The sequence below is a fragment of the Papio anubis genome, chromosome 15 (genome assembly GCF_008728515.1).
Source record: "Papio anubis isolate 15944 chromosome 15, Panubis1.0, whole genome shotgun sequence".
Lineage (NCBI taxonomy): Eukaryota > Metazoa > Chordata > Mammalia > Primates > Cercopithecidae > Papio > Papio anubis.
In genome coordinates this window covers 28476422-28501947 of record NC_044990.1, presented here as the reverse complement: position 1 = coordinate 28501947, position 25526 = coordinate 28476422, and the positions used below count along the sequence as shown (strand labels likewise).

The 25526-nt window shown below is 39.3% G+C and overlaps 1 protein-coding gene, 1 long non-coding RNA gene and 1 pseudogene across 6 annotated transcripts in view; 1 reads left to right on the top strand and 2 right to left on the bottom strand.

The window, feature by feature from the left end:
* Positions 1–257: 257 nt before the first annotated feature.
* On the bottom strand, positions 258–23323 carry LOC103879248 (leukemia-associated protein 1). Of its 5 annotated transcripts, none has more exons than XR_001896871.2 (3): positions 22933–23323; positions 22252–22304; positions 258–854 (listed from the first exon to the last, which is right to left on the bottom strand). XR_001896871.2 is itself a non-coding variant. In XM_017951253.2 (2 exons), the coding sequence occupies exons 1-2, from the start codon at positions 23051–23053 to the stop codon at positions 739–741; spliced, it is 237 nt and encodes a 78-aa protein (XP_017806742.1). In that variant the 5' UTR covers positions 23054–23262; the 3' UTR covers positions 258–738. The 5 variants fall into 5 exon arrangements, 1 of the variants encoding a protein (XP_017806742.1); XR_001896869.3 differs by having other exon boundaries at positions 22252–22497; positions 22933–23042; XR_639784.4 differs by adding an exon at positions 20856–20956 and having other exon boundaries at positions 749–854; positions 22252–23049.
* Positions 5347–6149, bottom strand: LOC101000475 (annotated as a pseudogene).
* Positions 23324–23439: 116 nt separating the features above from the next.
* Positions 23440–25526, top strand: part of LOC100999664 — a 37636-nt gene continuing 35549 nt past the window's right edge. Inside the window, exon 1 of the long non-coding RNA XR_162894.5 lies at positions 23440–23671. This is a non-coding gene — a long non-coding RNA (uncharacterized LOC100999664). The remainder of the gene's footprint in view (positions 23672–25526) is intronic.

Below are 25526 nucleotides of genomic sequence, written 5' to 3'. Positions count from 1 at the left end.
TCTCCTGCCTCAGCCTTCCAAGTAGCTGGGATTACAGGTGCCCGCCACCACGCCTGGCTAATTTTTGTACTTTTAGTAGAGACGGGGTTTTGCCATGTTGGCCAAGCTGGTCTCAAACTTCTGACCTCAGGTGATCCACCTGCCTCGGTCTCCCAAAGTGCTGGGATTACAGGCGTGAGCCACTGTGCCCAGCCAGCAAATCTTACATAGAATTTTTAAGGAGTAGTGAATTTGGATTGCCAGAGAAAAGATAACCATTCATTCATTCAGCAAAGGTTTATTGAGTGCTTACTGTGTGCCAGGCACTGTTCTAGAGGCATAGCAGCAAACAAAACTGTTATAGAACAGAAACAGGCAGGTCATCTCTCAGATATGACACTTTGATAGGAACACAAAATACAAATAGGAGAGCAGAAAGAGATGAAATACAAAGGGAAAGAGCTGGTATTGGGCTTATATTAATATTAAAAGGCCTTACATGCTAGATGTTTCTAAGTGGGAGAAACATGCTGAAAAGATACATGGCATGAATGAACTTATGTCCCTATGTTCAGAACAGACTGCTTTCCCTTCTCTGTTGGTTGGCTTCTAGCCTCCTAGGAACCTTTATAATCATCAGTGTGATCCAATATAAATACTGCACATATGAAGGTTCCCCGTTGAGGAGTTTGGAAGCAAAAAGGGAAAGAATGGCTGGAAAAGACTTCAATCTTCTGTCTCCTTTTATCTTCCCAATGGCTAGTAGAAAATACTATCATCAATCTCTTCCTTGCAATAATCTCCCATATGATATTTGTCTGCATTGTGACTCAATTCCTGAAGGTTCTGTTCTTTATTCCTTTCTGGTAGAATAACTGAAAAGAAAGGAGATTACATTTACATTTGCTTTTTCCAGTCAATCAGGTTTTTCTTATTCGCCCAGCGAGTTTGATGCAAAGTATTTTATGTTTTATATAGGCTAGTGGGGACATGGGTATGGCATGATGAGGCTATATAGTACAAGCTTGAGATTTAATAGCTTGAATTAAATGGGCAATTTTTAAAATGAAAAGAAACATATCTGCAGTGCCTTACAAAGAAGTAACTATAAGAAGTAACATGTTTAGTGATCATTTATAGGGAAGAAATAAAATAAGGAAATGAACCTAAGATTCTAAACTTAAAGGTCCAAAAACTTGTGTTATCACCAATAGTAGCCAAGAAATTTGGAAGAAATACCTTGAAAAAAATAAACTTAATGTCAGATCTAAGTGGGATATTACTAGAAGACAGAGGACAAGCTTTCTTGATAAGCTATCTGGCCTGCTGATGTACATGTGAAAGTCATCATCATACAGAAATTGAGTCCAGGCGCAGTGGCTCACGCCTGTAATCCCAGCACTTTGGGAGGTCTTGAGCCCGGGAGTTCAAGACCAGCCTGGGCAACATGGCAAGGCCCCATCAATACAAAAAAATTTTAAAAAGTTAGCCAGGCATGGTGGCACACCCCTGTAGTCCCAGCTACTCTGGAGGCTTAGGCAGGAGGATCACCTGAGCCCAGGAGTTAGAGGTTGAAGTAAGCCTGCACTCCAGCCTGGGTAACACAGCAAGACCCTGTTTCATTAAAATAAATAAATAAAAGAAAGAAAAATTGATTGACTCTCTATGGACTAATGAGGGAATGGAATGAAGATCAAATGTTTATGTATGAACTTTGATTGTAAGATAAGTTATCAATTTCTGACAAAAAAATTGAGTAATATACTGTATGATTCCACATATATCAGTTCTAGAAAATGCAAACTGGTCTATAGTGACAGAAAACAGGCCAGTGGTTTCCTAGGGAGAGGTAAGAGGAGGCAAGGATTATAAAGAGGCAGGGGGAACTCTTAGGAATGATGGCTATCATCAGTTGTATTTCTTCCTTTCTAACTTGAATGTGGTTTATTTCTTTTTCTTGCCTTTTCCCTGGTCAGAACCTCTGATGTTGAATGAAAGTGGTCAGAGCAAAGAAAATATCTTTGTATTATTCTTTATCTTAGGAGGAAAATGAAAGCATGCAGTTTTTCATCGTTACGCATAAGGCTATCTGTAGGATTTTTATAGATGTCTTTGGTTGAGAAAGTATCCTTCTATTCCTAGTTTGCTAAAAGGTTAGTGTTTTTGTTTGTTTGTTTGTTTTTAAATCAGGAACAAATACGGGATTTTGTCAGATTTTTTGTGTGTGTCTATTGAGATGATCAGATTTTCTTTTTTAGCTTAATATAGTAACTTACAATGATTAATTTTTAAATTTAAAGCAATGACATATTTTTGGGATAAACCTCATCCAGTAATACTAACTTTCTTATATCTTGTTAGATTTTACTTGTTTAGTTTAGAATTATTGCATCCACGTTCAAGAGGGAAACTGGGCTATAGTTTTCTTTTCTTTTAATGGCTTTGTGTGGTTTAGGTATCAGGGTAATGCTGGCCCCAAAAAATAAACTGGCAAGTATTCCTTCCTCTTCAGTTTTCTGGAAGATTTGTGTGTAATTGGTATACACAGTGTTATCACTAAGTGTTTGGAAGAATCTACCAGTGTTTTGTGAGAATATTTTTAACTATTAATTTAATTTTTAAAAAATAGATATATAGCTTTGGAGGTTATCTATTTTTTCTTTTTTCTTTTTTTTTTTTTTTTTTTTTACACAAGGTCTCAATCTTTCACCCAGGCTGGAATGCAGTGGCATAATCAAGGCTCAATCTTGCGAGCTCAAGTGTTCCTCCCACCTTAGCCCTGCAAGTAGCTGGGACTACAGCCATGCGCCACCACACCCAGCTAATTTTTTTGTATTTTTAGTAGAGATGGGGTTTCTTCACATTGCCCAGGCTGGTCTCAAACTCCTGGACTTAAGTGATCTGCCCACCTCAAACTCCCAAAATGCTGGGATTACAGGCGTGAGCCACTGCACCCGGCTCTATTTCTTTTTGAGTAAGCTTTGGTAGTTACGTCTTTCAAGGAATTTGACCATTTCATCTAAGTTGTTGAGTTTTATTTGCTTAAGGTTTTTCATAATATTTCATAATATTCCTTTGTTAGCCTTTAAGTATCTGTAGAATTTGTCATATTTCATCTCTCATTCCTGATATTGGTAATATGGGTCTTCTCTTTTTTTTTCCCCCTGAGCAGCCTGGCAAAAGTTTATCAATTTTATTTGTCTCAAAGAACCAGGGTTTGGTTTCATTAATATTCTCAATGGACTTTGTTTTCTATTTCATTTATTTCTACTTTGATCTTTATTATTTCTTTTCTTTTGTTTCTTTGTGTTTAATTTGTTCTTCTTTTCTAATTTCTTAAGGTGGAAGCTCACTGACTTGAGATCTTTAATATTTTCTAATAGAAGCATTTTGCTTATAAATGTCTTCCTACATACTGCTTTAGTGGCATGCCACAAAATTTGATATGCTTTGTTTTTATTTTCATTCAGCTCGAAATGCCTTCTAATTTCACTGCGCTCCTATTTTAATCAATGGGTTATTAGAAGGTTATTTAGTAGCATGTTATTTTGTTTCCAAACATTTGGGGATTTTCCAGACAGCTTTCTGTTATTGATTTCTAATTTTAATTCTACTGTAGTCAGAAGACATACTCTGCATGATTTGAATCCTTTAAAATTTACTGAGACATGTTTTATTGCCTAAAACAAGGGCTGGTAAACTTCTATAAAGGGTCAGACAGTAAATATTTTAAACTCTGTGGGCCACATATGATCTTTGTCACATATTTTCTTCCTTTTTAAAGAAATCTTTCAAAATGTAAAAACCATTTTTAGTTCATGGACTATACAAAAACAGACTACATTTGGCCTCAGGGCCATAGTTTGCTAACCTCTGGCCTAGAACATGATCTATTTGGGTAAATGTTTCATGTATACTTTAAAGAGAATATATACTCTATTACAGATTGAGTATCCCTTATCCAAAATGCTTGGGACCAGAAATGTTTCAGATTTCAAAGTTTTTTGGATTTTCTGAATATTTGTATATACATAATAAGATATCCTGGGAATAGGACCCAAGATAATTGGGTCATGTTGGTGCTCAAAAAATTTTGGATTTTGGAGCATTTTGTATTTCAGATTAGGGAAATACTCAACCTGTACTGTTAGTTTGGTTACAGTGTTGCTTGAGTTTACTATATCTTTTTAAGTTTCTACTTCTTTTAGCAATCATTTAAAGAGGGGTATTGAAATCTCTGACTGTAACTATGGTTTCTTTCTCCTTGCACTTCTGTCAGTTTTTGATTTACATATTTTGAAGCTTTATTATTTGAGACAAAACTATGTAGGATTATTGTATCCTTCTGATTAACTAGCCCTTTTATTATTGGCCTTCTTTATTCCTGGTAATATTATTTGCTTTGAAATCTACCTATTTCATGTTAATATAGCCACACCAGTTTTCTTTTGACTAATGCCAGCATCAGTATGATATATCTTTTTTCATCCTTTCACTTTTTTTGTTGGTGGTGTTGTTGTTGTTTTTGAGATTGAGTTTCACTTTGTTGTCCAGCCTGGAGTACAGTGGCATGATCACCACTCCCTACAGCCTTGACCTCCTGGGTTCAAGCTATCCTCCCACCTCAGCCTCCCGAGTAGCTGGGACTACAGGCATGCACCACCACACTTGGCTAATTTTTTGTGCAGGCCTCAGACTCATGGGCTCAAGTGATCCTCCTGCCTCAACCTCCCAATGTGCTGTGATTACAGGCATGAGCCACTGTGCCTGGTCATCCTTTTACTCTTAATGTTATTATGTCTTTGTATGTAAAATGTCTTTTTTTTTTTTCTGTCTCCCAGGCTGGAGTGCAGTGGCGTGATCTCTGCTTTCTGCAACCTCTGCCTGCTGCATTCATCCAATTCTCCTGCCTCAGCCTCCCAAGTAGCTGGGATTACAGGCACCCGCCACCATGCCTGGCTAATTTTTGTGTTTTTAGTAGAGACAAGATTTCGCCATGTTGACCAGGCTGGTCTTGAACTCCTGACCTCAGGTGATCTAACTGCCTTGACCTCCCAAAGTGCTGGGATTAAAGGCGTGAGCCATCGCACCCAGCCTAAAATGTGTTTCTTATTGACATTATATAGTTGGATCTTGTTTTTTATTTTCCCCCAGCATCCAAAATTTTTTGTTTCAAGACAGGGTCTCCCTCTGTCACCCAGGGTGGAGTGCAGTGGTACGATCATGGCTCACTGCAGCCTTGACTTCCTGGGCTCAAGCGATCCTCCTGCCTCAGCCTCCCAAGTAGCTGGCACTACAGGCATGTACCACCACTCACAACTAATTTTTTTTTTTTGAATTTTTTTTATAGACATGGAGTTTCACTTGTTGCCCAGACTGGTCTTGAACTCCTAGGCTCAAGTGATCTGCCCACCTTGGCCTCCCAAAGTGCTGGGATTACAGGCATGAGCCACTGCGCCCAGGCTAAAGTCTTTTTAATAAGAGTAGAGGATCCAGGTTTAGTTTTTATAGCCTTGGCTGGCCCATCGGCCTCTGATGTGCTTGAACTTGGAGTGGTCACAGGGCTTAGTGTGGCTGTGCTGGGTTCCCAGGGCCTTGCCAAAATGCCAGTACACCTCTTGGCCCTTGTAAGGACCAGAGAGCAGGATGGTGCCACAGCCTTTGAGGGTGTCCAGGGCCAGCTGGTTGAAGGTGAGGATCTTGTCCCCAGCCTTGGCGATCTGGCTGCAGGCCCAACTGCTCACATGCAGTGCACACACCTTCAGTTTGGGCACGTCCTGAACCCATTATGGTCCCCACAACCACAGCTGTTTTGTTTTCCTGGCCAGAAAGCTTCATCTTCCAGATCATCCAGGAAAGAGACAGAGATGGCCATTTGGTGCAACTCATAAATAACCTCTTCACCATAACTTGGTTGAAGGTAGAGTTTCTTCTGGCCAGAAACATATACAGCTTAACCAACAGCCTTCAGTAGATGTCCTGGCTCTTGGGCTCCTGGTGTTGAACCTTTCAGTCGTTGTTGTGGCAGGAGACGACTTCCATGATGGTGCTTCCTGTTCATCCAGGTCCAAAAGCAGTCTTGCTTTTTATCTGACAATCTTTGCCTTTTAAGTGGGATATTTAGATAATATACATTTAATGTGATTGCTGATACGATTACAGTCTATTGCCTTGCCATTTTTCTATTAGTTTCACCACTTATTTGTTCCTTTTTCCACCTTTTTTTTTTTTGGATTCTATCTTATCTCCTTTGTTGACTTATTAGCTATAACTGTTTTGTTATTCTACTGGTTGCCTTAAGGCAGTATACATCTTCAATCTACCACAGTCTACCTTCAGTCTACCTGATGGTAAAAAATCATTTGTTTTCGTATGTCTGAAAACATCTTTATTTTTGCCTTTGTTTTTTGAATGATATTTTGCTGAGTATCAAATCCTAGGTTAACATTTTTTTCTTTCAGTACTTTATGTTCTACTATCTCTTCACTTGCAATGTTTCCAATGAGAAATCTGCTGTCAGCCTTATCTTTGTTACTCTATAACATGTGGCTGCTTTCAATATTTTTTATCACTGGCTTTGAATAATTTGATTATGACATTCTTTAGTGTAGTTTTCTTCTTGTTGAGTTCTTGGATCTGTGAGTTAATAGTTTTTGTCCAATTTGAAAATTTTGGCCATTATTTTTTCAAATATCCCTTTTGTATCTGCTTTTCTCCTCTCCTTTGATGCCTTTGATTATGTTTACATAAGGATTCTGGAAGTTTGTCCCATAGCTCACTGATGCTTTTGTCATTCTTTTTTCTCTCTTTCATTTCTGAATAGTTTCTTTTGCTATATCCTTCAAGTTCACTAACCTTTTCTTCTGCCATGTCTAATCTGCTACAAATATCATTAGCAGATCTCAGATATTGTAGTTTTCATCCCTAGAACCACACTGAGTTTTTAAAAATGTCTTTCATGTCTCTACTTTCTGAAAATATAGAATATAGTTATAATAATGTTCACTGTCTTTACTAGTTCTAACATCTTTCTCTGCTTAAGGTCACTTTCAGATGATTGATTATTCTTATCATTGTGGATCATTTTTCCGGCTTCCTTGCGTGCCTGGAAAGGCACTGTGAATTTTATCTGTTGGCTGCTGGATATTCTTCTGTTCCTCTAAATGTTCCTGAGTTTTGTCCTGGGATGCAGTTAAGTTACTTGGAAAAGTTTGATTCTTTGGGTCTTATTCTTGTGATTTGTCAAGGAGTGCTCAGTCTATAGCTCATTACATAAGGAAGAATAATGCAATACAGCTAAATAATATACTTCAAGGCAATCTTTAAGTTTAGACTTAAGATTAAGTCTAATCTTAAAAGACTGCAAAAGACTTAACTAAATGATCTTAGCAACAAATTTAATCCTCTAATAAAAAACATGAAAATAATAATTTCAGAAAAAAAATCACTTTCATTAAAAACTGCAAAGCACTAGAAAGAAAAAGTGAGAGGGACAGAAACTGAGAACAGTGGGTACTTCACAGATTAATTTTGTGAGTAAAGATGACTTTTGTTTAAGAATTGGTCTCTACTATATGAATGTATTTCATTCTGAGGATAGTGGTTAAAAACAGAGACATTAGGGGCAGACAGACTTGGATGCACATCAGACTCCTCCACACATTAAAACTCAACATGTATGAGCCTCAGTTATCTCATAGATCTATAAAATGCCATGTTATTTTACAAAGTAATCTAGAAGAATAAAAACTCTTAATTTCACCAATTAAAATATACAGAAAAAAGGAACTTAACCATTCCCTGATAAGCAAGCAAACTATACATCTAAATTATACATCCAAATATTGTCCCCTTTTCTGGCTCCCTCACAATTTTCAAACGGTTTTGAATGAATCAACAAACAATCACAATTTTTAAAAAAACAACTGTAGTGACAGTGTATGATTCAAACCCTATACAATATTATCTTTGCTTTTTTCCTTGTAATACAACTATTATTCTATCTATATCAACTTAGTAACACTTAATTCTAGAGCCCCATAATTTTTCATTTGAATATAAAAGATAATGCTATCTCAAATAGATTCCAATGCTAAAATTTAATTCCATGTAACTCTTTACGTAGACAGCATACTGTTGAATATAAGCAGTCCAAAGTGAATTAATGCTTGAACCCATAACTGACAACGTAAGTTCATTATTCTTGAACAAATCTTACTTGGAAAAATCAGGTTAAATCATTTCCATTCCTAAAGTATGTATTAGCTTTTATGGCCAAATATGCCTTTTTCAAGAAGACAGTACAAAAGCTATATGAATCCCTTTTGTTTTATTCTACCAATCACTTATTTTACATTATTACGTATTAGCAATTTTTGTTTTGCCTAATAACTGGAACTGAAAACTTACCACACGAATAAACCAGGGACACTCTGTAACTCTTGACTAGGTTTTAGGTTTTTAAAAAGTAATGCAACTCATAATTTGGTAAACATATTAGAATACCACTAGATAGGAATCTTCAATAATTAGAAATCAAGAACCTCTGCTCACTCATTTTTGTGACCTACATTTTTTTTTCTACCAATGAAGGCTTCATTTCAGAAGTATTGATTTGCTTATTTTTACTCCAGTTTTTTCATATTCCAGCAGCCTCTTTCATGTATCCTATCTATTCCTTTCTAAAATTCTACTGTTCTGAGCTCTGAGCTTTATGTCCCAAGCTTGAGAAACAACAACAACAACAACAAAAAAAAAACTCTAGTAGTCTACTTTGTATCTTGGAGAGTACTAAAATATTTTTAACCTTTTAATTCTGAGAACTGGGGTGCTTTCGAGTTACCCCCAAAAAAAACGTAGGAAGAAGAAAGGAAAGCTGAAGGGAAGGAGAGAGGGAGGGAAAAAAAGAGACCACTCTTAGGATGGCTTAAAGTGGTTTTGTGGGGTCAGGTAGATAACTTATGTCTTACCTCTTGTTATATGTAACTCTTTCCCTTTTGGTGTAATTGGAAAGACCCTCAACTAGGAGTTAAGAAACCCAGACTTTAGTTCCAATTTTGCTACTATCCTTCAATGTAATCACTAATCTTCTGAAATGGGACCAGGCATGAAGAACAAAATTATTACACCTGGGCCAGGCGCGGTGGCTCACGCCTGTAATCCCAGCATTTTGGGAAGCCGAGGCGGGTGAATCATGAGGTCAAGAGATCAAGACCAGCCTGGCCAACATGGTGAAACCCCGTCTCTACTAAAAATACAAAAATTAGCTGGGCATGGTGTCACGCACCTGTAGTCCCAGCTACGCGGGAGGCTGAGGCAGGAGAATCGCTTGAACCCAGGAGGCAGAGGTTGCAGTGAGCCGAGATAGCGCCACTGCACTCCAGCCTTATGACAGAGCAAGACTCTGTCTCAAAAAAAAGAAAAAAAAAAATGTATTACACCTGAGAGGGTTTACAAGTCTCTGGAGTCATAATGCATGGATAGTTGAAAAGTTAATACTCTTTGGAAAAGTGGGGCTATGGCCCTAGCCAGCACGTGAAATTATTCTATTTGTATAATAAGATTGTCTCATGGCATTAATAATGATGAAGTATGCATGATTACTAGGGCAAATATAATATAAAAGGATACTTCTAAATTTTTACTCTGTGAATTTCACAGTTTCTGTGACACTCACATTCGAAGAGGGTGAACATCAATCAGTCTACTCCTTGACATACACTAGTATAAGTAGTCTTGGCTAAACCGTAAAACAAAAATGAAGGCTGGGTATGGTGGTTCACACCTGTAATCCCAGCACTTTGGGAGGCCAAGGCAGGCGAATCACCTGAGGTCAGGAGGTCAAGATCAGCCTGGCCAACATGGCAAAACCCCCTCTCTAATAAAATACAAAAATTAGTCAGGCATGGTGGCGCGCACCTGTAATCCCAGTTATTCAGGAGGCTGAGGCATGAGAATTGCTTGAACCTGGGAGGCAGTGGTTGCAGTGAGCCAAGATCCCAAGATGCCACTGCACTCCAGCCTGGGTGACAGAGCAAGACTTTGTCTCAAAAAAAAAAAAAAAAGCCGGTGTGGTGGCTCACGCCTGTAATCCCAACACTTTGGGAGCCAAGGCAGGAGATCTCTTGAGGTCAGGAGTTCAAGACCAGCCTGGCAAACATGGTGAAACCCTGTCTCTACTTAAAATACAAAATAGCCAGGCATGGTGGCGGGCACCTGTAATCCTAGCTATTCGGGAGGCGGAGGCAGGAGAATCGCTTGAACCCAGGAGACGGAGGTTCCAGTGAGCTGAGATTATGCCACTGCACTCTAGCCTGGGTGACATGGCAAGACTGTCTCAAAGAAAGAAAAAAGAAAAATGAAAAGAGGCATATTATTCAACCATGAAATGGCTTAGAACCTTGCCTCTGAAAGTCCTGCTTGGGGCAAGGGGGACTTTTGGTGTGCCAGCACCAAACATGGGGCATCTCCTTAAAGATCAGCCTCCCTCAGAGATTTTGAAAAAATGTATAATCATTATATTTTTACTAAATATAGGACCATTATGGTAAGTAACACTACATTTACATTAAATCTAAGACAAAACATGAAGCTAAAAAGAATTCTAGCTTGGGACCAAGTTTTTAAGGCAGTTGTTCACTCCTCTCTGCTATTAACCATACTTTTGTGGAAAAGTTTGAGGTAGAGTGACTTTGATGACTATTCAAGACTGGTATATTAATACCTCTACTAGCTACAAAGATGAATGGTGGTGATGGTTACAACATAATGAATGTATTTAATACCATTGAAGTGTACACTTAAAAATGGTTAAGTTGATAAACTTTATGAAGTATTTTGCCACAGTTTTAAAATTTATGGAAAAAAACCTCTACTAAAGTTCAATATTATCAACAAATATAGACTATTATAAGAGGTTTTTATTTAATTTGAATATACATTTCTGAATTGACTACTATATCCTGTATTCAGCTCATGAATCATCTCTTACTGTGCTCATGAAAACTATACTTGATTCCAAGTTTTAAAAATACCCATCATTCTTCTTGTGAAGAAGGACCTGTGATTAACAGTTCTCACTTTTGTGGCTGTCAGCATGCCTGCATCACTCAATACCTGCAACACTGTCCATTGTCCAGGATTCCAATCCTGGATGGAATGCACATAAATAAGCCTGTTAGAAATGGCCATAAAATAAAGATAAATAGGATCTCTATGAAGCCACACTAGAAAATCTACTTCTAAGAATCCTTATAATATAAGTAAGGCAAAAATTTAGCTATTATGCTGGGCGTGGTGGCACACACCTGTAATCCCAGCACTTTGGGAGGCTGAGGTGGGCAGATCACCCAAGGTTAGAAGTTCAAGACCAGCCTGGCCAACATGGTGAAACCTCATCTCTACTAAAAATACAAAAATTAGCCGGGTGTGGTGGCTGCGCCCGTAATCCCAACACTTTGGGAGGCCAAGGCGGGCAGATCACCTGAAGTCAGAAGTTCAAGACCAGCCTGTCCAACATAGTGAAATCCTGTCTCTACTAAAAATCAAAAATTAGCCAGGCATGATGGCACGCGCCTGTAGTCCCAGCTACTCAGGAGGCTGAGGCGGCAGAATTGCTTGAACCTGGGAGGCAGAGGTTACAGTGAGCCAAGATCATGCCATTGCACTCCAGCCTGGGGTGACAAGAACGAAACTCTGTCCAAAAAAAAAAAAGCTATTAGATTTTTCGTTTTACCCGTAGAAGAAACTTGGGTGGAATCAATATAAATGCCCCAAAATAAGGACCTGCTTAAATTATAGTACATCCTTATATTCCATAAGAAAATACTTATTTAGACATTAAAGTATACAACTGAATATTGCTAGGAAAAAAAAAATATGAACAACAAACAGATTTAAACAAAAAGTTTAATAACAAAGGGTGTTGGGGGTAGGTATTTCAGGCTGATGGGATTATTTTTTCCTACATCCTGCTCATTTGTACTTTCTTTAATATCAATTGCTTATAATAAGAAAAAAAAACCTGAAGTTTTCTGAAATATTTATTCAACATGAGCTTATCATTCACTTATTAATTCAACAAATATTTGCATTTGTTGAATTAATTCAAACATAGTCCTTACCCTCTCCTTACCCTCATGTCTCTTAATTTACAAGGAAAAAAAAAAAGGCATGATGAAACAATCTTGGAAATTTTTTACTCCTTTCTTTCATTCTTATTAATTACCCAGTCATTCCTTTTTGTTGAGGACTCTGGCCCTTTGTTGACAGTATCTGCCTCCCCTGCATTTTCTGCCATCACCTCCCACTTCAGTGTCCATATAGAAAACCCATTGAAAAACTATGAACTCTGACTCCGTAAAACCACTTCATTCAGTAATCCATACCCAAAGCTACAGCCTCTATATTCTGATAACCAAGAAATTATTCTACAGCCTTAGAGTCCAATATATGGATCTCTGACTACAACTACTTATTCTTGCAGTTTTTTACTCCATTACTCCCTAAATACCTGCTTTCTTACCTAATTTTGACACCCATTCCTTAACTATTCTCATTTCTTCAAACTACAATCTCCCACATGCTTCGTGTCTTTTCCTATCCAGCCTAGGTTCTCAGGTACATCACCCTCTTCTGCTAACAACCTTCCTCCCTCGTTAATTCCCTCTTCCATTACCTAGAGCATATGTTTTGTACCATCTTACTTCAATTCAAACTTGCTACTTCACCTCTACCCTTACCTCTTTTATGACTCCTTTATCGGAAAAAATAAAATTAAAAGGAAAACTATTAGCTATGAACTCCCTCAACTTCCTGCTCTAGATTTACAAGTTATACATAAAACTCTCTTACCTGTTCCCTTCTAGTCTCAGAGGAAAAGGGGTCCTTTCTCTTTTCTGGGTTAATTCCTTTACCTGCACCTTTATCTCCTACTAGATCTCACTATACTTTATCCTTTCTTATTTCTCCTCTCTGATGAGTCTGTCCCCATACTTTATAAAAATGTTAAGCTCTCTTCTCCTGTAGATCTCCTCCTCTATTCTGTAACCTCCTCCCTAAAATTATCTTTTGTTTTTAAGAAAATGTCAAGAGCCTTGAAATAATACACATTTATTGTAACCTTTCTCTTTTTTCTTTTTTCTTTGTGTTTGTTTGGGACGGAGGTTTGCTTTTGTTGCCCAGGCTAGAGTGCAGTGGTGTAATCTCGGCTCACCGCAACCTCTGCCTCCCGGGTTCAAGCAATTCTCCTGCCTCAGCCTCCTGAGAAGCTGGGATTACAGGCATGCGTCACCATGCCCAGCTAATTTTGTGTTTTTAGTAGAGACAGGGTTTCTTTATGTTGGTCAGACTGGTTTTGAACTCCCGACCTCAGGTGATCTGCCTGCCTCAGCCTCCCAAAGTGCTGGGATTATAGGCAAGAGCCACCGCACCTGGCCCCTTTCCCTATTTTAATATACTTTCAACTCAACACAAACAGAATTCTGCCACCATTGTTTCATTGAAAGTATTCTGGCAAACATTACTAATGACAGAACTGCCAAATCCTTTTATCTTTTTCAGTTTACTTAGCCTGTCTTTACCTTCTGACACTCCTAACTTCTTTCCTTTTGAAACCTCTCTACCACTGGCTCCTTTAACTCTGAGCTCTGTTAGTGTTCCTGCCCCTCTCTCTCGGCCATTCCTTCTCAGTCTTCTGCTGCTTCCTCTTACTTTGCCCATTTACTAATTTTGGTTCTCATTTCTCTATGTTTAGTCTCTATGAGCAATGGCATCCATTTCCCTCATAATCTCAACTACCACCTATTTAGTGATACCCGTTTCCAGCCCAGGCCTTTCTCCTAAGCCTCAGTCGTGTACGTTGAGCTCCTTACTGAACTTCCTGCTTAGGTATCCCATGAGTGCTTAATCTTTCATATTCAAAATGTCCTCACTGGACTTGTCATCTCCTTCTCCTGTCCCAGCGTTCCATCCCACACCCATAAACATACACACACACACACATACACACACACACACACTCTCTCTCTCTCTCTCTCTCTCTCTCTCTCAAAAGCCATGATCCTCCTCCACTCGTCCCTGTCCTGGTTAATGATACCACCATTGTACTCTACAACCAGGACAGGGACCAGGGAGTCATTACAGATTTTTCTCTCATCTTGTATACCAGTCATCACTGCCCTAGTCCAAAAGCTCATGATTTCCCACCATGACTATAAAACCACACAAAAATACTTCCATTTAAATAACAATAATAAAGAGCATTTTTACAACATTTTTACAACATTCCCCCTAGTATTTCAATTATGAAATGACAACAGATTACCTTATTAGCAAACCATGAAGGCTATACAGCTTACACTATTTGCAGCATTTAAAACCCTTGTTTATCCCAGTACCTGATACTGTTCAGCACATGGCAGCTTGTTGCTTATCAGTTCACTTCTTAATAAAGTGAATGTGGCATATTTAAAGATATCCATAATAATTATTAAGCTATATGTTAAGCAGTCTGGGGGTCAATAATATGATATATAACAAAATACAATTATCACACCTTGTTAGTTCACCAGAATCTCTTTAAAACACACCACCCACACATACCCATAAATCAGGAAGTAGAACTGCTATAAATGAGCTTCCATTCACTCCCACCCTACTGTCATGGATAATACTTAACCTATGTATGCTCCTTCAGTTTCTAACCATTCCTCACCCCAAAATGATGAAAGTAAATACACCCTCGTGGCCCCCTTAAAGTAAAAACAGTGTATCATTAGGTGAATCAGAGGGACTTTGCTTCTCTAAGTCTTTCCTACTTTGCTCTCTGATGACTGAAAGATGCAACCTTCTGTCTCACAAGATATCGAACTATAATTTTCCTGAAGAGAAACAAAGTACAGTATTAAATACTGCTAACTGGATGAAATGCAATCATGCTAATATACATAAAAGACAAACATGGAGCATTCTTTGGTCAACTGGGAAAGGAGATGAGGAGACAGGTATATTGGTAAGAGGCCTTCAGAAGCAATGGCTTCCAATCATTCCTGATTTTTTTCTCAGTTTTCTTTAATGCACATGTATTTTATAATTAGGAGAGAAAATGTTCAAAAGAAAGTCCACAGGTCTAGTTTAAAGGGCAAATAAGGTGGGTGCCATGGCTCATGCCTATAATCCCAGCACTTTTGGAGGCTGAGGCAGGAGGATCACTTGAGATCAGGAGTTTGAGACCAGCCTGGACAACATGGAGAAACCCTGTCTGTACTAAAAATACAAAAATTAGCTGGGCATGGTGGCTTGCGCCTGTAATTCCAGCTACTTGGGAAGCTGAGGAACGAGAATTGCTTGAACTGGGGAGGCAGAGGTTGCAGTGAGCTGAGATCACGCCCCTGCACTCCAGCCTGCATGATACAGCAAGACTCTGTCTAAAAAAATTGTAATAATAATAATTTTAAAAAGGCAAATAAAAGTTATGTACAAAGTAAATTACATCAAGTGGTTTAAAAGAAACCTTGAACTTAATTTAACTGTATATACTAACGTTTTTTATATCTAAAAGCTTAAACTTTAAGAATTTCATTTTTCTATAAAAGAAAGTAAACGAGCATAAATAAAGGTAGAGGGAGAATTGTTAGATTCAGTCATACACTATAAAAATTTCCTATCAGGAAAGGGTTTTATAGCTACTATATCAGTAGTCTTGCAGTTTATTAAAAGTATTGCAGTTCGGTCATGTCGGCTTTGGGTTGTTTTGCCAATGGCATAAACATCTAATTATTAAAAAACAAAAAACAAAACCTCTATGCTGATAAAAATGCATCCTCCAATAAGGGGGGAAAAGTTCTTTGATTAAATACATACGATATTTTGCTACATGGAAAGTTGAAATGAATTTAATCTTCTGTTTCATATCAAACCTATCTTTTTTTTTAAAAGAGTTTCCTTAAAATTAGGTAAACGGTTTGTATATACTGTCCCAAGTTCACTAGGTCAAAAATTAACAGTATGGGATCATCAAGTAAATTAAACATTAACAGCAAAACTTAAAGGACTTAAATTAAAAACATAGGGTCTAATCCTATGATGAAAAAAATAAGGAAAAAGTATTCCTATAAAAGCTATAAACTGCTCACCTATTTAAAATAAATTACTTCTTCAGAGCTGCCTTAAAAGGTTAATTTATTTTAAACATATAAGAATTTCCTAGCTCCTAGCCAGAAGGGATTTGCACTATAAGAAATAAATTTTATATATTAGGAATAGAAATGTAGTATGAGGCTCAACTGATCACACATCCTCAGTCATATCTCCTACAGACCAGAGTCTCAATTTTACTCCTGTTTATTAAAAATAAATAAGACATGAATGTAATAGATTCCTGGTTCCCTATCCTCCACAACTTCCAATTCATCCCAACTCAATACAGTCTCTGAGAAAGTCATAAGTTGTAATTTTTAAGTTTTTTACTCCTGCAGTTTACATTAAAACTTTCTTTTGATAAATTTCCAATACATCCATTTCCATTATTTATGAGTCCCTGTTATGATCTAAAATTGTTCTGTAAATACAAGAATTGTAATGGATAGGACAAAAAGTTAATGCCCACCCATGGTATATTTCAGACTATATATAGTGTGTGTATATATATATATATATAAAATTAATACCATTCTGGGGGTCACTGTTTGAGAGGGGCCTTGTTAAACAAGAATAACCAGAAGAAGGAAACCAAGATGGTGAAGGGTTTAAGATCATAAAACAATTAAAGACACATTAAAGGATGTTGGGGAGTGGGAATTCTGCTGTCATCATGATTCAAAAAAATAATGATCATATTTAAAGGGTTATTGTAAGCAGGTAGGAATAAATTTGTTCTCAGTAGCCTCACACTTAGACAATAGGTGGCAGTAAGAAGAGACATATTTTAAGATTCTATGATTCCAATCCTGAATAGGTTTTTATTAAGTTCTTACAATCCTTTATTAAGTTCTTACAAAGCATATATTATTTCAAAAGCAATGTTTCAAAACACTGTATTTAATATCTCATTTAAGGCCAACATTTTAACATTAATTTTAGAAAGATTAACAAAAACAAATGGGTTTATCCCTTTCCAGGAATCCTTATTGGTAGGTGAAAAAAAAAGTTCATACTTCCCGGCCGGGCGCAGTGGCTCACCCCACTTTGGGAAGCCAAGGTGGGTGGATCACCTGAGGCCAGGAGTTCAAGACCAGCCTGGCCAACATGGCAAAACCCCATCTCTACTAAAAATAAAAAAATTAGCTGGGCCTGATGGTGCGTGTTGTACCAGCTACTTGGGAGGCTGCGGCAGGAGAACTGCTTGAACCCGGGAGGCAAAGGTTGCAGTGAGCCGAGATCATGCCATTGTACTCCAGCCTAGACAACAGAGCAAGACTCTGTCTCAAAAAAAAAAAAACAAAGGCCGGGCGCGGTGGCTCAAGCCTGTAATCCCAGCACTTTGGGAGGCCGAGACGGGCGGATCACGAGGTCAGAAGATCGAGACCATCCTGGCTAACATGGTGAAACCCCGTCTCTACTAAAAAATACAAAAAACTAGCCGGGCGAGGTGGCGGGCGCCTGTAGTCCCAGCTACTCGGGAGGCTGAGGCAGGAGAATGGCGTAAACCCAGGAGGCGGAGCTTGCAGCGAGCTGAGATCGCGCCACTGCACTCCAGCCTGGGCAACAGAGCGAGACTCCGTCTCAAAAAAAAAAAAAAAAGGTCATACTTCCTCAATAAGTGTTGACCATTATTAGTTGTAAATGAATTTTAGTTTAGTTCCATGATTTGTGGCCAAGAATATTGTAAGCAAAATAACTCCTCATACAGGAAAAAAAATCTTAACTCAGTATCTTCAGAGAATCGAAGTTGAAAATGCTATATATGAATCTGTTCTAATCACTTTTAGAAATTGGAGCTCTAAACCATGTAAATTTCCCAAAACAATTACATTTCCTGATGTGTGTATAAATTTTCCCCCATGTAACTAATATTGGTATCCTTTAAAAAAATCACAAAAAGTTTCTTGTACATAAAACATTTATAGATAATTAAGTACTTGTATTAATCTTCCATTAAAATAATCTACCCAACTGCAAAATAAATCTGTTTCTAAACAGTTTATTCTCTTAAGCTGATACCTAAGTAATTAAAACATGTAGTTATATACTGTTTAAATAACCTCTGAGGAGAATTTTCGAATTGTTTTTAATCTGTCAGCTACAGGGAAAAGAAATTATCCAAGATACTTGACAGAACAAAGATACTGTCAACATAACTGTAAATCAAAATGTTGCATTTTAAAAAGGGAATGTAGATGGATAAATTTGTAGGAAAAGCTCATCACATTCTTACCAAGAAATTTCAGTAAATCTTGTGTAGTTATATAATTTCAGTAGCAGATAAGATGCTATATCTAATTAAATAGTTGTCCATCTTGAGGTCTGACACTTCACAGACCTTTAAAAAAGATAAAGAAGTACTTTTTATGGATTTGTTAATCCATTAAAAAAAAGTACAGAACAGCCCAGGCAACATGACGAAACCCCACCTCTACCAAAAAATACAAAAAATTAGGTGGGTGTGGTGGCAGGCACCTGTGGTCCCAGCTACTCAGGACGCTAAGGTGGGAGGATCACTTGAGCCCAGGAGACAGAGGTTAAAGTGAGCCAAGATCACTCCACTGAACTCCAGCCTAGGAGACAGAAACCCCACCTCAAAAAAAAAAAAAAAAAAAAAACAGAAAAATACCTAGGTGGTATTAAAATATATATATATGTATACATACACACTTAATGACTACCATAACCACACATCAACATACATACAAAATGACTTTTCACATCCTTTATTAGTTTCCTAATGCCATAAAATTACCATAAACAAATTACCATAAACTTAGTGGCTTAAAACAACAGAAATTTATTATCTTACAGTTCTGGAGGTCAGAAATTCAAAATGGGTCTTAGCGGGCTAAAATAGAGATGTAGGCATGGCTGCCTTACATAAGAGTCTGTTTTCTTGCCTTTTTCAGCTTCTAGGGCTCATGAACTATTCTTTGGCTCATGGCCTCCTTCCACCTTCAGAGTCAGCAATGGCTTTCTCACATCTCATCATTGACACGGATTCTTCTGCTTCCCCTTTACACACTTAAAAGACCATGTAATTAGGCCTCCTCAGGTGATCCGGAATAATCTATTTTCAGATCATCTGAGTAACAACCCTAATTTTTATCTGAAACTTGAATTATCTCTCACCATGTAACATATTAACAAATCCCACATAGATTAGGACATGTACATCTTTGGATATCTTTGGTAGACCATTATTCTGCTTACCATATGTATGAATGATATTTTCTTTACTTTTCTTCAGGAACTCCATGGACCATCATCCACCTCTGAAACTATATGCAAACTATTCACATATATGCATGATTCTAGAGAAAGGGTCTATAACTTTCAACAAATTTTCAAAGTTTAAGAATCACTGAGCTGGGTGCAGTGGCACTTGCCTACAGCCCCAGCTACTCGGAAGGTAGAACGGGATGATCACGTGAGTCCAGGAGTTCGAAGCCAGCCTGGGCAATATAGAGAGACCCTGTCTCTTAAAAAAACAAAAATCGGACTAGCTCATAGAACACCAATGTTCCTTAAAAGAATGGTTTCGCAGTGTCAACAATGCAAAATTTTAGATTGGCTTTTTGATGTGTATATTTTTAACTATAATCATAAAACCTTGATATGGATTGAAAGTTTTTTTCTTGCATTTTTCCTCTGTGTGTTTTTATAGACTGTGTATAGAGAGAGAGAGAGAGAGAGAAAGAAAACTCACCCATGTACAAGTGCAAGAAAATGATATGGATGTTCTTGGAACTCTTTTTAATATTGTAACTTTTTGTAAATTTGAAATTATTTCCAAAAAAAAGATGTATTTTTTAAATTAAGTCCATCTCAGAGAAACAAGACCAACAGGAAAATAAAAGGAACCCGAAAACCCTGCTAAGCAAACTTTTTAATACATTCAATAGTATATACTGCTTCAAAGTCTGCGTTCTTTCTTGAAAGACGAACAGACCTATAGCTTTCACAGTTTTATCTAAATAAGTTAATATGTTGAAGCCAACATTGCATCAGCTGTAGCTTACTCATTATAAACAGCAGGAGGGAAAAAAAGCATAGAAATTACAAGACCTCTGTTCTTCACACTACCCATATTTACCATCCATTTGCTGGTGACTGCATTTCAGTTTCCAAGAGCAAAACCCCAGATTTTAAATTATGACTTCAGTTCTACTCCTATGACAAAGAGGGGTATGCAGAGACACTAACTGTGAGTGGAAAGGGGTAGGGGAGGGATGATTAACTCTTGACTGTATTGAAGAAAGCAAGCTGACACTTCTGCCCTAATTGAGCACCTAAGTAATTGAGTTCTTTCTTCTTATAAAGTACATTACTTTTAGGGTATTAAAGTTCCAGGCAGGAATTCTTACTAGTTTTTAACCCACGAATTTAATGGTCTGAAGTAAAAGCACTTTTTCCGTTTTTTCTTTGAAATGTAACTCAGGAATTTGCACCCCCTTGTGGTCAAACATAAATTTCTTAGTTTTCAAAAGACCATTTTTTACAATTGGGCTCTCTGTTCAGGCACAGGAACTACTGTATGTTAGTTGGTTTTGTTTTCTCCCATTTTAGCAAATCAAGAAGCTTTCATGAAAGAATTTTTCGTAAGACTTTAAACACAATTGGACTTAAATCTTCTAAAAATGACTTCCACAGAAACTTCAGTCTCTGTAAAATAGAGATAATTGCACCCACTTCATGAGTTACATGAGGATTCAATGGGAAAATGCATGTACCTGTTTATCCCAGTGTCTGCCACATATTAGGTCTTCAATAAATGTTATCATTTATCATCATCACTTTAGAATTCTCTTAACAGATTATATCTAGAAGGGGACTAAGATAAAAAATTCTACAGTGAGGAAACCAGATTGTGTTACTTACTTATGTGTAAGTTCTATTACAATTTTACAGATGTCTCCCAAATATGCCACTTATCCAGACCCCCCCCAACTGATTGTCCCCAAAGGTACATTATATTTTTAAAATATAAACAATATGTAGTTATCCCTGGATGCTAGAAATTTGGATGACTTTTACTTTATATATTTTAGATGGGCCTGGGTTTTTTAACTTTAACAATCAGAAAAAGCAATAAATCTATTCCATTTCCATGTATTATGAGATGGTAAAATAAATTAACATCCTTATTCGCCTAACAGGGATCATTATTCATATTTGGGAAAAATCATTTGTCAGTCTGATTTATCGTTTTAAGGAGCTCTTGAAAAAGAATGCTAACCCCGACCGGTGTGGTGGCTCACGCCTGTAATCCCAGCACTTTGGGAGGCAGAGGCGGACAGAGAGGTCAGGAGTTAGAGGCCAGTCTGGCCAATATGGTGAAACCCCGTCTCTACTAAAAATACAAAAATTAGCCGGGCATGGTGGCGCGCACCTGTAATCCCAGCTACATGGGATGCTGAGGCAGGAGAACTGCTTCAACGCGGGAGGTGGAGGTTGCAGTGAGCCAAGATCGTGCCACTGTACTCCAGCCTGGGCAACAGAGTGAGGCTCCCTCTCAGAAAAAAAAAAAAAAAAAATGCTGACCCCTAATTGCACTAACTGTAGTATGATTTTTTTAAACAACCATTAAAGAAGCCAGTTTAAAAGATCAATGACTGACTGACAATAACATTTACTAATATGCCAAGCACTGTTGAAATTCCTTTAATATTAGCTCATTTACATCCTTACAACAATCCAATGAGGTGTTAATAATACTTATTTTACAAAAAGTCCAACAGATAATTTACCCAACAAGGCCACACAGCTAGTAAGTAGTGGAGCTGGGATTCAAACCCAGGCAGTTCGGTTCCAGAGTCAAGCCCACTTAAGTAGTGCACAAAAGTACCAGAGATTAAGTAGTTTATTTATACTACTCTGCCATGTTACTTCTTGATCTCAAATTGCTAAAATCCATTTCTTTTCCAATACACTTCAATAATGCAAACCATGCTACCCTTCTCCCACTTCCTTATTAGTACTTCAGGCACTTTCATATCTACTGTCTTATTTAACATTCACAATGAAGGTTTTAAAATATTTACAACTTTATTATCGTTAATTGTCCTATCAGAGTGCCCATTTTTTTTAAAGTAGACAGGTTTGCCTAGATATGGTGCTTCTACTTACCAGTTCTAAGACTTTGGGGCAGATTTCTTAATCTGAGCCTCAGGTGTCCTCATCTGTAAAGCGAAGATAATACCTACTTCATAAGGTTGTTGTGAGCAATAAACACGATTAATCCGTAAATCATTTATTTAGCACAGTGCACAGCACACAGTCAATACGTGGTAGCTGTCAGTTTACCAATGCGTTGCACAACAGAAACTCGTCTTTGCTGGATTCAGTTCTCTTGTCTTTGCTGGATTCAGTTCACTTACCACGCCATTAAAAAAAAACAAAAAAAATCCTAAGTGACACAGAAAACTGCCCATTCCTATCTCAAAAGTTTAAGAACACGTTAAGACGTAGGAGAAACTGGATTCAATGAAAGCGCGTTCGCAATAGGCAGCTTAGGACCGGAAAGAAGGGCTTCAGCAAACTTAATCATTAACTCTAGGCAGGCAGGGGCGCGCGCGCGCACACACACACACACACACACACACACACACACCATTGAGGAAGGAGACCACGCCTCCTGTGTGGGCTCAGGTTGGAGCGTACAGCGTGGTAGAGAACTCCAGGGCTGCTGAATCTGACAGATGTGGATTCATCCACTTCTGTGCCACTTGTGCTGTCTTGGGCAAATTACTTAATGTCTCTGAGCCTAGGTTTCCTGGTCTTCAAAACGAGAACAGTAATAGTTCCTACCTGGTAAAGTTGTTCCGAGGCTTAAGTGCGATAACCCCGGTAAAGCGCTGGCGAACGGCAAGAGCTCTACACGCCGGCGGGGCCGTTTTAAATGCACGTGTATCCATATGCAAGGTCTCATTGATACATTCCGTTGTTTGGAGTTTAGACACTGGCTGTAAGACGTTTTTCTTTTCTCCTAAGCTGGACCCGTATTTGTTTACCTCCAACGTAGACTAAATGCCTGTGGGCTGATAGCTATAAGTGGACCCTCGGCCCCACAGCCTCTACCTTCACTTCACCTCCGAGTCTTTGCAAAAGCGCTACACGCACGCGCAATAAAAGAAGCAAGAGGATTGCGACCGTAGAAGCAAAGGGAGAGCCGCGCACAACGATGATTCTGCGCATGTGCACGGCGGGAGGAGAGCGAGAGTTGGAGTTTGCGCATGCGCGAAAATGTCGGGAAAGCAAGAGAAGTGGGGGTTAAGAGGCGGTATTGACAGCTGTGGAGGCAGCCCGCGTTCCCGGCATGCCCCGGGGCGGCGGGGTTGGCTCTAACGAATTTGAATGAGGAGCCTCAGCGCTTTCGGCGCCATTTTCGAGTGATGCCTGATCTCATCAATCTAGCGGGAGAGACAGGATAACCTGTCCGAGAGTATAGCGCCACTGTGACTCCGCCGGAAAAATTACTTTAAAAATCACCAAAAATTACTTGGAGCAAAGGGCAGTCGGCGGAGCTTCGCCAAGGCTGGCGCAGTCGGTAAGAGCCTGAAGAAGTAGCAGAGCGGGACTTGGGAGGTGGCAGTGGTGGGACCCGGAGGCAGTGGGGGGTGCAGGGAGTGGGCGCACGGTCTGCTCTCAATCGCGAAAAATCCGAGGAAGTGGGGTTAGGGGCAACTTGGGCGTCTGCGAGTGGGCGGCGGCCAGCGGAATGTGGCGGGAGCGCAGAGAGACGGGGCTGTGGGGGGAGGGGAGCTGCAGTTTGAGCGGGACCTGGACCGGCTGCGGCGGAGCAGCCGCCGCCCAGCGGATCTGTCAGCAAGACCCCCCGCCCGGGACCGGAGCCGGGGACGGCGCACGGCGGGGTCTCTGCAGGCGGCCGCTCCTTGACAGGAGGACTGGACGCGCGCCCCTCCCCCATTTCCGAACCGGGCCGCCTTTTCTCGCCTTTTTCCCGACCCGGTGATGGCCGTCATCTCGTGACAAGAAACTTAAGGTCGACAGAAAATTCAGGACCCGGAGTCATGGGTCCCTCCGGTGGGTCGTGGCAACAGTTCCCCCCGCCACCGCCCGGCACCCATCTATCTATATTGTCTTTTGACGCTAAATGGTGAGGTGCCCCAGGAAAGAGAGTTTCCCAAGCCCTGGCTGCCCTCCCCCGGCGCGCCGGGTCCCGGTGAGGTCTCTAGGTAGGTAGGACTGGCCGCGGCTCGCGCTTCCAAGATGGGGCAGGGGCAGGCATTTGAGGTTGTAGCGGGCTCTTAGGAAAGATGCTGGACTTTAGCCTCTTTCTGGGGATTTTTGTCATTTGCTCTCGCAGCGTTGTCCTTTCTCAAGGGGGAGGGGTGTTCACGGGTGAGATGAAAGATGGGGCTTCGAGCTAGCGATTTCCTTCTGGCTATTTCCTCCGAGTCGCACTTTTCTTAGAAGACTTTTTTCTTCTCCGGTGTTTGAAACATTTCGCAAAGAAAAAAGCAATCTGTGAAACTATTGATGTTTTCCTCCCCCAAAAGTCTTTACCCGTACAACTTAACGGTAATTTTGCGATCCCCACCTTTTCTTGACGCTGCGGAGGAGGGACGAGAGTTGTTATTTGTCTTTCCCTTCGGTGATTTTTTTCCCCCCTTAGCTGGTGGTTTCTATCAATTCCTACTCCACAGCTCTTGAGTAATGTGAGCCAGTGACGGCATTAACTTTAGGTAATACTTTTATGGCCTTTGTAAAAATCCCGCGTTAAGGATGTATTAGATCTTGAGTTCTTTTCCGCGCTGGAGGCACCACTACATTAACCCTTTGCCGGTGTATTGCGTGTCGGGCGCACGGCTCTGGGTTGCAAATACTCCGGAGATGCTTTTTGCAGCAGCTATTCTGTTCAGTTGTTCGCAAAGAGGAATAACGCTTCCTGGGTACCGCAGTGACACGCTTCTTTAGGACTGCCTGCCTACAGTTTTTCTCCCTGGAATTGATATAACGATTGATTTATTTTTTATATTCTATGAAGACTAGGGGACCCGCCCTCGCTTAGAATGTTTCCCGGAGGAGAATAGAAGAGTGCAGTGTGATGTTTTTCAAATTGTGTCTAACGGAGCTCCCTAAACTCTGGACTTGTTACCCCCTGATTGGCTGGAAGGAAGCGGGCCTTGGGGGGTTTGAATGTTGAACGCTAGTTTATAATTCTCGACTTTACGAAAAATTATACTTTTAGCCAGAGAACCACGGAAATAGCTACGAAACGTTAGGATGAGAGTTTAGAAAAAAAGTTGGTTTTTAATAGTTTTTTTCTCTCAGAAAGGATTTTCGTGTAGTTCTCAAATGTATATTAAAAGTAAAACTGAAGAGGCTGTTTTCGCAAAATTATGTTTCTGCTGGTTGAAATTACAAGACATTTATATATT